Below are 15870 nucleotides of genomic sequence, written 5' to 3'. Positions count from 1 at the left end.
TTTTCTGTATTCTCTCCAGAAATAAAATCTGTTCATTTCATTTCAAAAGACCATAGCGGATAGCGTAATGCAGCACTTGGTGGCGTAGCGCTCGTGGAGCCGGGGTGGTCAGGGGGCTTGACAAAAAGTTCGGAATTGTGGCGATCCAAGGGTCGTTTCGTTGCTCCGAGGCCATGTCCAAGATGTCGAGTGGCAAAATATTGTGATTTTGACTACATGCGCTTGCGTCTGAAATAAGCGGGAAGCGTGACAGGGCGTCAGCATCAGAGTGTTGTTGGCCAGAGCGATATACGACCCGGATGTCGTATTCCTGGAGTCGGTGGGTCCACCGATCAATGCGACCTGACGGGTTTTTGAGGTTTGACAACCAACACAGAGCGTGGTAGTCTGTTACGACGCCAAAAGAGCGACCGTAAAAATAGGGGCGAAACTTCTGTAGAGCCCATATGATGACCAGGCACTCTTTTTCGGTTACGGTGTAATTGGTCTTGGGTCTCGTGAGTGCACGACTGGCATATGCAACCACGTATTCGGCGTTGGCATCGTCACGTTGTGCGAGCACGGCACCATTGCAATGCCAACACCACTAGCGCCAGTGTGAATTTCTGTGCGTGCGCTCGCAGCAAAGTGACGCAAAATTGGAGGACACGTAAGCAGGCGTCGAAGTGTCGTAAATGCATCGTCGCAAGCTCCTGACCAGGTAGATAGTTCGTTGTCGCCTTGGAGGAGTGTCTTGAGAGGTGCGATGACAGTAGCAAAATTACGAACGAAGCGCCGAAAATATGAAAATAGGCCAATGAAGGTGCGCAGTGCTTTCAGGTTAGTAGGCTTCGGGAACTCGGAGGCGGCTGGAAGTTAAGCAGGATCAGGAAGAATGCCTTCTTTGGAGACGACGTGGACTAGTATAGTTAGTTTTTTAGCGGCGAATAGGCACTGTTTCAAGTTAAGCTGGAGACCGGCATTTTGTACACAGACATTTTGGACATTTTGGATATGACATCTTAAAAAGTAAAACTAAATATACAGTCTTGACAGAGAAAAACGTGGTTGATACCTCTTTCTGGGAATCGGTATAACACCAAAGTGAAACATGTCTTCACAGATGGAGTTGAGCTTGTATTGCGCAATGTTTCGGCATAAATCTGAAGAAATGAATGTTATAGCATCGAATTTCGTAAGCACGAGAAGAACGGCAACTACATCAAAACCTGCAGCGCACACCTCATAGAGAAAGCACGCACGAAATGGGCATGTACAGGACGAGCGTGCGCCCCGCTACGGTGGTCCAGAGGCTAAGGTACTCAGCTGCAGACCCGCAGGTCGCGGGATCGAATCCCGGCAGCGGCGGATGCATTTTCAATGGAGGCGAAAATATTGTAGGCCCGTTCGTTCAGATTTATATGCATGGTACAGAAGCACAGATGGTCTAATTTTCCGGAGCCCTCCACTACGGTGTCTCTCATAATCATATGGTGGTTTCGGGCCACTAAACCTCATATATCATTAGGACGAGCGTGGACTAGCTAGCTATCACAGATCGACACTTGGAAGCACAATGTTCAAACAGAAAGAAAGGCACATGAAACGAACACGCAGGTGTACACAATACACGCGCAAGCATCTGTCACAATTCCTACTGAGCAGCGTGATCCTTTCGTAAACACGGCCGTGCAAGCGAGCGAAGTGACCTTTGAGCCCACTCGAAGCACGAGTCTGACAAGCGAGACCATGCGCTGTGAAAACCACGTGCTCCTCAAAACGCGAAAGGAAATCGACGACCTATAGAGCGCGCACAACGCGAGGCCTTCGCGCCATCTCGCGAGTAACGCACTGGAGCTTCGGAGCTCTGTGGACCATCAAATGGATTACGGTGTACGTAAATAGCTTGCTCTTAGCAAGCTTGTTTTGCGTCATGCGCCGAGGATTGAGCGGTCGCTGGATCCACGCTTTGTAACAAAACCTCTTTTGCTTCTCGTTTTTTTTTTCTTTTGAAAGTGCTAGTTTACATTTTACAACATCGTCTCCGTGATAGAAAATGCGTCAGTGAAGCCTTGGTGGACCTCCCCATAAAACAATTTCATATCAAAGTGATTGAGGAAATCTATATACTTGAGGTATTTGTCAAATTTTAGCACATAAATGTGGCAGTCGCATAGACATCGTGTTTACAAAATGATGTCATTATAAAAAGTGTACATTTGTTGATGGAGCCGGAGGTGTGAAAAAATATTCCTTTTTTTTTTGCCATGGTTGGGTGGAACAACACGTATAAAACACACTTAGCAAAAAAATGTTTGCAGATTATATTCAACAAAATATGAGGTGTGTATCTGTATTGAGCAAAACGTCAACACATATAACCGCAGTATGTAGTTTCGAGCACTTTTTTGTATTCTTAGAGCAGGGCCTCACACCCTCTCTATAAAGACGGATAATAATAATTGAAGCGATGAGGAAGGTTTACATCTAGAAACCTAGATATGATTATGAGGAACGCCACAGTGAAGGGCAGCAAAAATTTCGACCACCAGGCTTTTTTTCTTTCAAGCGTCACCCTAATCTAAATATACGGGTCTCGAGCATTTTGCATTTCGCCCACACATAAGGAGCGATCACAAGTGCAGGTTCACCGAACAGGCAAAATATTTTCTCTTTGGAAGGGATATGGCGTCCAATCACACTGCTTTTTTCCCAGTACAGTGCTTGCTGCCACCCTAGATGCTAAGGGTGGCTCACAACATAGGAGAATACAAATTAAGAAGACCGATCCGAATAAGACCAATGTCCGGACAACCGAAGCGTGGCCACCGATGGGGAGCGTGACCGATAAATTAGTGGCGCTCATGCACTCGAAAAGGTTCTCCGAATGCACGGTCATTGGTCTTCCAGCTCGCGACGTAATTCTAGAGTGTGAGAGCATGCTCGAGGGACTACAACTTTTTTCAAACACAAAGCACGCACTCAGACCTTCTCCAGTCTGCGTGCCGCTGCTTTTCCACAGCTTCTTCTTGGAAACACGGCTATGAAGAAAAGCTAAAATCTGCGATACATTTATGCTGGTAATAAGACACTTTCCTTAAAGGAAGTGCTTGATAGGAAAGCTTCGACGCACGTTATAGTGGTTTGAATACTCAATAAAAACCCAAATCAAGTTTGCGCACATATGATGTGAGGGTCGCTACAGCATTTTCCATGGCGCAAATTTTGCCTTGTTCGTTTCCCTATAGCAAATGTACTTTCTGTTAAATTGCTCTCAACTATCGTGCTTCACTTCAGTTGTTTCTGGTCTGCGTGTAAGGAAGGGCTTCGAAGATGCTAAGAACATACGCTGGCGTTGGAATTATCCTGTTCGCGACGTCTATGATCGGTAAGACTATTTGTGCTTTCAACCTTTTAAGCGTTTGCTATTATATGGTCTTTCTGCTACCATTTACTGGAGATGTAAATAATTTAAAGCATGCTTGAGCTTCGCCTTCAAGAGTAAAATGCGATTGCGTAATCGGGTCCCTTTTACATCACCTTCCCAATTGCTAGCCTCTCTTCGATTCTTGGAGCATGCTTCAATCGATCCGTAAAGAAACAAGCAACTATGTGCAAAACATGGGACTTTTTCAAACTATCTTATAACGCCTACTGGAAGTACAGTTTATAAGTTCCCAACACGACCACCATTCTTTCTTTTCGCTGATTGGCGGTGGGCTCACTACGCTTCGGCAACGCGACACGCAAGCCTAAAGAGCGTCTCATTTCCTTGAAACCTTCGCAACCAATGAGAAATAACTATGTTGTACGCTTTGTAAATGGTGCGCTTTAGAAACACCCACTGCTTGCGCAATTCGCATGTTTTGACAGCTGGTGCGAATATCAGCTTCTGCATGTATTATAACATACTTAAGGGGAATTCTTCAACTACACGACATTGAGATAGCAATTCTTTTTTTTTTCAAGGCTATTACAAGTTGCGAGGTTCTCTGGTCGAACACCTGCTCGCCATGCAGACGGCCTCAGTTTGATTCTCACGTAATTATAATTTTTATTAAGTATTCAATTTCAATCTTTCTCAACTTTGTGGTTAGGACAGGATGATAGTTCTTCGCTCACAGCCAACAACAACCGTCAAAGGCGCCAACGCTGGAATTTCTACAAACCAAGCTGTTTGACGCTATCGCATGAATGTTTAGAACGGAGAAGTAACGTGGCGAATACACATAGCAGAAAACTAGGCCCTGTCACTAATACAGATCTTGATGAAACTTCTGCTCGATGCAGATTTTGGACACGGAATACTGATTTTTAGCATACATTTGAAAAAAATAGGCTCAGCTGAAAACTTACCGAAATTTCGGCCGCGAAAAACACTTGTTTTTGCAAGTGGAATATCATCTGAGTTTTGAGCAAACCTAGCGAAAAACCGCAAAAGTTTCCTTGCCAGAACACATATTTCAAACAAAAAGTGGTGTTATGTCATCTTATTAGAACTTTACTTGAATTTTCTGTAATATGAAATATGAAAAAATTGGTACAAACGAAGTAAGAGATTCAAAACGCCTGTGTTTTATTAATTGTAACAGGTAGGCAACCTCAAGTAAGCGTAAGAAAACTACACCAGTATTGACTTTGGTATTCGCCCTTTCCTATTACGATAACTTTCGTGGATTTCCCATTCACTGCTATGCTTGACAATCACTCTGAGACGTACACGATGTAAAGAAATGCGGAAATTTGAAAGTGGTTTTCACAATATGGTGTCTTTATTTGTTTTTTTTTATTTCTTAGGCTTTAGTGAGAAGAGTGCCCACCATTTTTCGTAATGCAACATCGCATTATTTGTGTTACGATGCGCCCCATGTTATCTACTCAAGGTAATGGCCACGCCATTACTTTCGCACTGTGAAAATAACAAAAAATAATTGATTGATTGATATGTGGGGTTTAACGTCCCAAAACCACCACATGATAATAACAAAAAAATAATGCATAGGACAGTGCTTCGAGCTTTGCCAGATGATCAACAGTTTTTTTTTTTTTCCTGGGCGAGTATTCGGGAAGGCTGTACACTACAGCGAACATCTCTGCTTTTTTTTTTTTTCAGGTGTCCAAGAGTGTCAATATTTATACACTTTTCTAGTTGCGCATGTGAAGGCTGCATTATTATATCCCTTACAGGTGCTTCTCATGCCAAGCTGAAAGATGGTTGCACATTAGAGAAACTGCGCGCTTGTGGTGACGATTACCTTCCTTTCGGAAAAAGATCGCAGATCGCCACCTCGGGTGCGCCATTCGTAAAGCAATGTAGGTAAGTGGAGAATCACCATGTCGCATTCCTTTCAGTCAACGCTAAAGAGAACACATGCGAAAACCTGTGCTCTGTCGGCACTCTTTACTTTGACAGATAAAAATAGATGTATTCATCGCGCAATATGCACTGGTACATTCTGAATCCTTGCACGAGCGCATGGTTTTGCTGCTTCGTGGGAGCAGAAGTGCGAGTAGCAGGTAAGAGGCGACAGAAGAGGATTAGCTTGTCCCACGAGCACGGATCCGAGCCAGCAAACTCTTTAGATGAGCTGGTGTCGATGACCATGGCATTTATTCGATGGTATATTGTTGGTGTTTGTGGTATATAGTGGAGGTTCGTGGTATATAGGTGATTATAAAATATAGTATATTTGTATGTAGTTGATGTGCATAGCATAGAGTAGTACTCAGACGTTAATAAAGGAAGGCGTTGTTGACGGAGTGACTGAAGAACAACTTAGCAGTGTGCAGAGGTGAGTAGCGACCGTGTCCACGGTGGAGAAATATCAGCTTATTTGCCGGGCATGTGTTTTTTTTTTTCGAATTATTTTTCTGGAGGAATAACAAAATGAGGATAGTCAAATACAAAAATTCTAGCTGTTCCCACCCTTCGTGGGTGACGATTTCGTGTGAAGCTATCGCAAGTAGCTGCTTTTGCCCTAATTTTCTATTTATTTATTCATTGAAGCATTACGAGCTGGGCAGACACCTTTGTGTAAATTCAGAACTGTTATGAATTTCATGGATTAAACAGGTACGTTGAGTGCAGCGGCATGTAAAGGGTAGCCCTTTGTCTGACAAAACAATAGCCCTCAAGTTACATCACTTCGGTCTTTTATGTCGGAACTAAGTTGAAAGGCGTTCGTTGGAATCAGTGTTTCCTGTGGGAATATAAAACACTATAGAAAAAAACTCGTTATCTCCAAAGAATAAAATACAAAGCTTGTGATAGAGTTAAACAACTTACTACAAACACTGCAGCCACCTACGCCGTTTCGGCATGTACAAAGTTTAGTAGACGACTATGAAAGCGTTCGCGCGCTTACAGTTAGACAGATGGATACAAATAGCCAAATTTTCCTTGGTTCGAATAAAAACGCTTCATAATAGATGCATAGATAGATAGTTTCTTCAAAGGAGCTTGGCGGCTCAAGCCTCACTCCTCAATGAGACTTGCATAGCGTCGTCGTGATCGTAGCCGCCGCGGAAAGTGTCAATAATGTCAAAAGCGAACTTCTTTGCTACTCACTCCTGCCGTCGCTACTCACACACGCTTGATGACAGCATCACTGATTATTTCATGCACGATGAGGTTAACACACACACACACACACACACACACACACACACACACACACACACACACACACACACACACACAAACGCGCGCGCGCGAAGACCATGGCTGATTATTCTGTCCAAAAAAAATTTTTAACGTCACGCAAACAATGGAAAACAGCTTGAAAGCTGCAGCGCCCTCCTTAAGCAGCGAGGACACACGAATAGAACAGGACGAATGTGAACCAACAACTGTCGCAAACGTCTGTGGGTAAGCGACGTGCTCTTTTCGCCAATGCGGTCACCGTATAGTGACCAAGGAGACCTTCGTGCTCTCTGCTGCGCTAACGAGAACTTGCGGTGAAAGCACGGGACGTACATACTACCCTCGCCACGAAATAACAGTGCACGCATCGCAACGTGCGGAAGACGACCTTTTAAGCGCACCTTCCGTGGTTTTCACTCATGTCGCTAGTGAAAACGAGAATACGTTGAAGCCACCGAGCTTTTTTGTAACACCAATGGCCAATGGGGTATTCACATAGCTACCGTTTCTGAGCTGTGGATCAAGCGCTCTGCGGCCGAGTCGGATAGCACCATGCTCTGCGCAGAGAGGGCTCGCCGAATAGAGTATACCATCGACTAACTTTTTCAAGTAATTTATTCGTTGCAAGTATTTGTATATATTTTACAATGGCATATACAGTACCTAAATGTGTCAGGGGAGCTGTGGTGAACCCCGGTCAAAAAAAAAAATCACAGCATATCCATGGAGCGCATGATGATGAGTGGGGCGAAGCGTCAACCCCTACGTTCGTTCTTGCTTCCGTCCATCCGCGCGTCCGTCTGTGCGATGGTCTGTGCGGTCATTCGTTTGTCCGTGCGTCCACTCGTGCGTTCATCGTGCATCCATCTCGGCATTCGTCCATGCATCCATCCGTCCGTTCATTCATCCGCGCATCCGTCCATGCATCTGTTTGTCTGTCTGTCCATCCGTTCATCGGTCCGCTCATGTATTGAACACTTCAAATACCGCCATCTCGCATATTTTAATCATATATTCAGCATGTTGAAGTACCGCCATACAGCGGACATTCCTAGAACTAAACGAGAGGTGGCACTCGCACACTTTCTTACGGCCTGCGCTTCGTCGCTACTTCCCACCTTTCGCCGCCTCTAGTTGCTGTATGCTACATCACTATATTCATGGCACTGCGGCCCAACCCTCGCCAAACCTTGCTAAAACCAAGAAGGTTACGCCCAGCGAGTTTATTGTGGCAACCCTTTCAGGTCAGATAGCTCTCAAAGTGCGTCCTTCTTAAACTAGGTCTTTTAAGAAGGCATTGAAACAAAAGCAAACTTTTTTGGCGATTAAGTCGACAATACTCGTCTCTGTAATATATTGCTTGAAAAACAACTATTTTTTATTGATTATTAACATGCGCGGGTTTTCTTCTCAATTGAAAATGGTGCGCGCCTGCCGCTCCGTTTTGTTTGGCCGTGAAGTCTGGCCGTGAAGGTGGATAACTACTACTACTACTACTACTACCACCACCACCACCACCACCGCCGCCACCGCCGCCGCCGCCACCGCCGCCTCCACCGCCACCGCCACCGCCACCGCCGCCGCCGCCGCCGCCGCCACTGCTACCTCCACTTCTACCTCCACAAACGTGCCACAATATTAGTGCCAATTGCAGTGGGAATTATTGAAGAACTATGCCCCAAAGAATGAGTAGTATTGGTTACGTTTCCGAGATATATAGGGGAAATGTTGGGTGGTGGTGTCAATTGACACCGCCAGGGCCGAAATGGTTAACGTCCCAAAACCATCATATGATTATGAGAGACGCCGTAGTGGAGGGTTCCGGAGATTTCGACCACCTATGGTTCTTTAACGTGCGCCCAAATCTGAGCACACGGGCCTACAACATTTCCGCCTGCATTAGAAATGCAGCCGCCGCAGCCGGGATTCGAACCCGCGACCTGCGGGTCAGCAGCCGAGTACCATAGCCCCGAGACCACCGCGGCAGGGCAATACGAAAGTGTTAGGCATCGTGTTTCTCTCTTTAGAAAATACGTAGATACGCAATTCTGAAAACCGCACTGTTTATCTTGACGGGGAGTGCGGCCATTCAAACGGCCGGAGAGAAAACCACCGGTGCGCGCTCATCGCGGATGCCATGAACCAAAGCGTTTGTCTCGCAACATTACTGCCAGGTGGCGTCCATATCTTACGCAGCGCCTCCTCTATTTCATCAATGTCAGCTAGATGTGACTGATTAAACTTAGGCAAGGCACTGTCTGAGGCATCACGCGTGATTGCGGATGAGACCAAGGCTCAAGTAGTACGGCTGGCAGAAGACTGTGGGACTGTGGTCTGTAGACGACGTTTGCTGTAACGCACTAAGATACGCCACCATTTTTTTCCCATCTTTTATCAGGTTGCGAATATCTCCCTGAAACTCTAGCCAATCCGGGAGTGCTATTTAAAATATATCCGCTGTCGAAAGGGGACAAATGCATTGAACTCTATGAACGTTCGCAGTGGACGCCACATTTCTTAGCTGCCGTGAGAATTTCATTTGCGCAAGCTTCCGTTGTTAAGCAATTCAAGTGCACTGTAGGTTGCAGTGTAGTCAACCTTGCTTCTTTATAGTTTTTTATCGCCATTAAAAAGTTGCAGCTTCGCCGCTAGGGCGTATGTATCAACGTTACAGCAACAAAATGACACGATGCACCAGTAAAGCTATAAAATTCTATGAAACGAAGCGATATAAACAGGACAACACAAGCAGAAACACAAAGGACGAAGCGTCTATCTTCCCCTTTTGTTGTCCCGTCTATTGTACTTCAGTTCACCAAGTATGCATTACCAAGCGTCCTTAAGTTTTTTACTCTACTGCAGCTAACAGTCGACCCGTTCTGCACAGTATGGCCTAAACTCAAGAAACGGCTCGCGTAAGAGGACACGCGCGCTGCACCGAGCAAAACGACCGTCATGCTGAATCTCGCTATAATTCCAACATAGCGACGGGAACCCAGTAAAAACGAGGCTGTCCGCTGTCTCATGATCTCACTCAAGAATGGACGCGAGCGCTAACACCTGACCGATCAAACTACACGCAGTTTTTGCCAGAGCAATGGTATCCGGATACGGCCGCTTCACTATAAACAATTATGCACTGATAAAGGGCCACGTTCGCGGTAACTTGTGAACTGCTACAGAGCTAAGCTTGATCAACTTAAAGGGGCCCTGCAACACATTTAGGGGCGAAGCTCCTTATAGCAGTACCCGTTCGTCCCTCGTAGTCGTAGTAGTAGTCGTAGGGTGTAACCAGTCTTACATTTTGATCTCCAAGGTGGGGCTGGTGAGAGATTTATTCTGTGCGTTGTTGAACAATAAAAAGTTCGCAGCGTGCGCGTTATCTAAAACCGAATTCTCCTGTCTCTCATTCACCCTTAGCAGTCATTGGCATGTACATGAGCACTATCTGACAAGAAAGGGTTGCTACGTTATACTCGCTGGGCAGCGAGCCTTGGGCCGCAGTGCCATGAATACAGTGAACTACTATGCACCATGAACTCGAAGTGGTTAAAGGTGGGAAGTAGACACGAAGCTCAAGCCGTAAGAAATTGTGCGTGTGCCACCTCTCGTTTAGTCCTTGCAATGTTCACTGGATGGCGGTGCATATGCGGAATATATGATGAAAAGATGCGAGATGGTGGTACTCGGAGTGTTGAATAGATGGACGTTTTTTTTTTGTTTTTTTTTTGTGCTCTCTGTTTTTTTTTGCTTTGAAGACATACCAAATGCCTGTTATAATAAAACATTGTGAGTACCGAAAATAAATGCATAAGACAGCTGTAACTGTCATAAAAGCGCTACTGAAGGGAGTACGTGGCCCAGCTACGACACTAGCGTTTCGTGCTACAAAGCCTTCTGAATACCTACAAGGAGTGCTCACAGTATTTGAAAGCATTATTCATTAATCTGCAGATGGTATTTAACACTGTGTTCGCCTTATTCATTACAGGACGTACAAGGAACAGATATCATGCAGTAGGAACTTCGTCAATGACTGTCTCATTGATGTATTCAAGGATGCCGCAATACTGGCGCTGGACTCCTACAAGGCGAGCATCGACGAGATCTGCACCCCGGGTTCTAAGCTGTACAACGGTAATCCATTATGCGTCAACGTAATGATACTTCTTTGCTCAAAGGATCATGAAGATAAAATGATTTTATGAAAGATTTTATTTTTAGCTGCACGGCTTCTAATGTTACAACGAATATGACTTGCGCTTTTAACGCCTTTATAAATAAATGCAACGATTTTATTTTAGATGCATAAATTTATCAACATGAACCCGTAATCAATACACTGTCCCGTCAGCAGTGCCTGCATAATCATCTGAAGTGGATATGTTGGCCGTGTCAGCATTAATTTTACATGGCTTTGTTGAAGGATTCAATAACTTATTAAGGTTGTTCAGTACTGGCATGATGTTCAAGCTGTGTCAAATAGAAAAATTGCGTTTATTATATTACTCTTCAAATCACTTTACTGAATTTTTATGTTAGTTTAATTTTTACTTGAGAAGACAAGATGGAATTATTGAAATGGTCCATCATTCCACGCAGTTTGTACCAGCAGTCGTGTACCATGTTTATTAGAAGTTTCATTGTTACTACTTTGTTTACTTCAGGTTCAAACAGAGTGAACACGCTGAAAATATTTGCGTTCAGTTTAAGAAAATATGTTTCATTCTTTCAATGAATTAGGGAGTGGGCCTTCAGGCTAAGGTATGTTTTTCGCGATATAAGCTAAAAGCCCTGAAGACGAGGATACAAGAGGAGCTTTAGAGACTTGCGGCCCTTCTCTCTCAAGCCTCTTCTCTGTGAATGTTTAATGACAATAGTCCTTTTGGGGTACTTTGACACCAAAAGTTTTGTCTTTGTTTTTGTACATTTGTCTGTTGGTCCGATGTAACGATACCCCAAACGGCACCAAACGATAGCCGAAACAACCAACCACATCCGCAAAGCCCAATAATATTGCGCAAGCTTCAGCCTTCATACTTTTGCAATTGTCAATAAAAAACAATTATTGCGCATATCTGAGGCACCGTAACAACACCTGATTATTTTATATGTGTGTCTTAAAAACAGAGAAGGCATACAGAAGTAATTCCAAGGGCAGTAGCGTTCATCACGCTGCGCTGACAATGCAACACGACGTTAAACAAAGCAGGTGTTTCATACGCCTTGCTAAGACGACATGGCGGTGGCACCTGCCCGTCGCTTAGCGTTCTACACCTTATCGCCTCCAAGACGGACACGCATGCCTTTCTTCGTTTTCGAAGATATCTGCCAGATAGCGCTCATGTCCACGTGTCTTGATGCGCTCGTTTGCCTTCGATGCACGGATCGAAGCACTCTAACGCAGCGCCTCCAAAATACAATTGACCGATTTTCTCGCGTAGAACATCAAATAAACGTTTTGTCTACTCTTTTTGGACGCAAGACTATTGTCTTTCAACGACATTCGCAGTAAAACTTGTAGATACGGGGCAATTTTGTTTTTCTCGCGTATCGCCTACGTGCCGAAACAATCACCTCAGTTTCTTTTTTTTTACGTGCCTTGGCGTTGTTTGATCAGTGACACCGCTCATAGATTTGTGCGTAAAATTGCTTTTCAAAACGCAGTTCCGATGGTTCTAGCCCGAGTTTATAAAACACTTGAAAAAGTCTTACCTCTCGGAAAAAAAAAATACTTGCTAGCAACTGAACGTAGCATGAAAAATAGCACGTCGTGTAATTGCTTTTGTTTTGCTCTTTATACTTTAACAATGGTCCATGTTTTCGATGCTGATCACGGCTACTTAGCAGTATAATGCTGACCTGATGTTCATGACTGTTACCCAGCATACCACAAATCTGTCGGCTGCTTGAATTCTGCTGGCACGAAAATCCATGGCTGCGTCAACGATTTCTTTGGACATAAGCTGAAGGCCATTTCGAAGGCGCCCAGGGAAGGCTTCTTCGCTTATTTCTGCTGGTGAGTAAATCTGCATGGTCCTCTTATTGCATGGCCACAATATTCTTTCCTGTTCGCTTCAAGTAGCATCATGCCTAACAAAGAAAGCAATCCCGTGCAATTCCCCCTCTTTTTTTGTTCAAAATGCTTCTACCTCATTCAGCAAACAATGAAGAAAGGTTAAACTGAACTTTCTACTATCACGCACTTTCCCCAAAAGCAGACATGGTTGAACAGTTCTATGGGCTGGGCTGTAGCGCCAGCCAAATATCGTTTGTGCGCCTGTTACCAATTATTTGTTTCTGCTTAGAAAATGTACTATCGAGAATAAATTCTTAATCGTGAAGAATTATTCGAGAGCAGTATGTGGCGCGATTTGCCTTATCCGTCTCCTGTTTACATGATTGCTAAAGGTTGAAATTATTTGTAGAGAGAGAGAGAGAGAGAAGTTGTAGAGAAGGAAAAGCATCTGTATGTGTGCTGTGTTACGTGCTATCCTCCTCTCTATTCATCTTCCTCTTGCAATCTCCCCCATCCTGTTCCAACGTGTAGAGTAGCAAATCAGTTATCCTAATTATTTGTACATGTTCTCACAACTAGAATTGTGTCAAACTGTGTTACAATAAACCTCCATGGATTAGATTAGTCTTTGAATCAGTTTACTGAACTATCACATGGATTTTATAGCAGTAGCATTTTAGACGTCTAACAAATATAAAACGACCGCAGAAACGTTGTGCATGAGCAATTTGGGATAGAGTGGTTCCTGCGCTCTTAGCGGCGTTTCCAGGTCCTTGAGGGTGACGCAAGAGTCAAACTGGATTCCCAGTGAAAGCAAGCGGGTTAGGGGGAGACAGAAGGCTAGGTGGGCAGATGAGATTAAGAAGTTTGCGGGTATAAATTGGCAGCAGCAAGCACAGGGTCGCGTTAACTGGCGGAACATGCGAGAGGCCTTTGTCCTGCAGTGGACGTAATTAGGTTTATGATGATGCTGATGATAAAGAGTGAAACGCAACACCGCTATGTGATTAGTGAAAAATGGCCTATTTCGCCTGTGTATTGATCTTTTGCAGTGACCGCCGAATGAAATTTAATTCATTGGAAAGCCTTTCAAATATTAATCATACTTTGCGTAGTGATTTTTTGCCTGCGCTGGTAAAGGAGTGAGAAAATATGACGATTTGTTCGCCGAGGGGCAAAAGAGAGTGCTTCTGAAGCTCAGCCTAGGAGTTATTCGGAAAATACAGCTGGCCAAGTTGCATCCTGATCTCGTAAGCGTGTAGCACATGGTAAATAAACCGAAGCTTTAGAACCGTTTACAGTCGCCACAACGTATTTAAAGTATTGTGCAGCAGAGCATGAGTAAATTCACCACTTCTTAGCCTGCCTTGCTCTATTAAAAAGTATTCAAACACGCTTAAGCAAATGTAGTCATTATTGTTCTAAGTCAGTGGGGTTACCAGGCTGAAAGCCTAGCGCGCGAGTGCTACCCGCGACCGCTGCCTGTGAATTACCTGTTTTACTGGACCTTCTTTCACCGCCTCCGCTTTTCATTTCAGCTCGTATGGTGGCTTATTCGACTGCCTTGAACCAGCGCTAAAATCTTGCGAAAAAGTTGGAGGGAGAGATTTCACCGTCAGCTTGGTCGAAAAGGTGTTCGGCGATGCTCTGACGCCGTTGTGTGGAAGCCACGAAGGCGGATCAGAGTTGTGCAAGTCTCTTCCCAACCTGCCAGCACTGGACCCACTTGATCAGAGCTTCAAGCATTACGTCGAGCTCATAATTGAAGCAGTCGACACGCTTATTTCACAGAACTAGCAATGTATACTGTGGCCCCATCAGGTTTAACGTTTTCCGAACGAGATAACTCGGAGTCATTATACTACGTTAAGGTAGGTGAGCAGTAGAGTGCTATGGCGCTCTCCCATCCCTGCTCTCGCGACCATTCTTCGAAAAAAAAAACGGGTTGTTTCTCGAGTGTCCTGCGAGTGCGTGCCTACCCTTATACTTGCCATCGATGACCACGCCAACGCAGCGCCTCGCCTTGAAGAACATGTCAGACACCTACTGACTGGTTTTCACCGTTATATCGCATTAGTCCATCTACTAGCCCCAAGGCCATCTCGAATTTTATCAGTTATTTGCTTCGAGTATACATCTGAACCATTCAATCAACCAATCAATCAATAAATCAATCAAGTAAAAAAAAGTTTTTGCTGCTCTTTAGAGAGTGGTCGAATAACCAATATATCTCAGTTTTCCCACTGTTCGGTAAAGAACACTAGTGATTTTTCCATGCGGACAGCAGCACACACACACACACACGCACGCACTACACACAAACACAAGTACACAGAAATCGAAGATGTGGGTCATATACAACTCTACGGTAATAGCGTGATGGACCTTGTTCGTTTGGTGTGCCAGCATGTGCTGTATTACGTTCACTACGGTTGCATTTTGTCTTTATGAGTGTGCCATTTTAAATAAATGAATTTTTACTTTCCCTGTAAGGCTGCTAAACTGCTGTCCCTTTGTAGTGACGACAAAGTGGAGCCTGTAAAACGAAGCAACCACCATCACCGTTATCATTTACTGATATTCATACAATAACAAAGGGAGGTACAGAAGAAGAAAGCAAGCTGGACATATTACCTGGAGGCGCCCACCAGCTTGCCCCATCAGCAGGCCAAGATAGGGAAAAAAATGAAGAATGCACAAAAAAAGGAAACAAAATAGAGAGGTAAACAGACATTGCAGACGAGAAAATATAATTTCCTACACGTAAAAAGAAAACTGTAAATTAGAGGCTTAGTCAGTGTTCTTACTTGAAATGTTTTCTTTGTGAGTGCTAGCCGGGCTGGAATGTCCTGGTCACGTCAAGCATCCCCACCCACTGAAAGCAGACTATCTTCAGCGGCCACACAATCCGATAAGTCTGTATTTTTTCACGAATAGCAATTCTTGTTGCGCAGCAAATGCGGTACACTTAAACGAGGTGTTCAAATGTGTCATAGAAGCCACAAAACGAACAATTACGCATAAGCGTGCGCACAAAGGGAACCGGGGGGAGGGGGCGTCACACAATCACTAAACAATGGTGGACGGTGGCGAGAAGTATTCCTCCTACAATTGCACAGTAACTGTTACACGGGCTTTTGATGATAACAGTGGCTGATGGCCGCAAATGTGGCATCCCAAGAGCTGTTCACTTCTCATCTAGGGACCAAAAGGGACAAAAAGCATGGCT

The 15870-nt window shown here is 44.5% G+C and overlaps 1 protein-coding gene across 1 annotated transcript; it reads left to right on the top strand.

The window, feature by feature from the left end:
* Positions 1-3175: 3175 nt before the first annotated feature.
* Positions 3176-15133, top strand: LOC119167303 (uncharacterized). The gene is made up of 5 exons (XM_075865517.1): positions 3176-3367; positions 5167-5296; positions 10614-10759; positions 12509-12641; positions 14180-15133. The coding sequence occupies exons 1-5, from the start codon at positions 3313-3315 to the stop codon at positions 14436-14438; spliced, it is 723 nt and encodes a 240-aa protein (XP_075721632.1). The 5' UTR covers positions 3176-3312; the 3' UTR covers positions 14439-15133.
* Positions 15134-15870: the final 737 nt, after the last annotated feature.

Source organism: Rhipicephalus microplus, chromosome 6 (assembly GCF_043290135.1).
Source record: "Rhipicephalus microplus isolate Deutch F79 chromosome 6, USDA_Rmic, whole genome shotgun sequence".
NCBI lineage: Eukaryota > Metazoa > Arthropoda > Arachnida > Ixodida > Ixodidae > Rhipicephalus > Rhipicephalus microplus.
This window is presented reverse-complemented; position numbering and strand designations above follow the sequence as displayed.

Excerpts from the sequence above, each read along its gene's own strand:
- LOC119167303 (XM_075865517.1), top strand. The coding sequence starts at position 3,313 with ATGCTAAGAACATACGCTGGCGTTGGAATTATCCTGTTCGCGACGTCT. Across the intron at positions 3,368-5,166 it reads GTTCGCGACGTCTATGATCG|GTGCTTCTCATGCCAAGCTG; the intron begins GTAAGACTATTT and ends TATCCCTTACAG. Across the intron at positions 5,297-10,613 it reads CCATTCGTAAAGCAATGTAG|GACGTACAAGGAACAGATAT; the intron begins GTAAGTGGAGAA and ends TATTCATTACAG.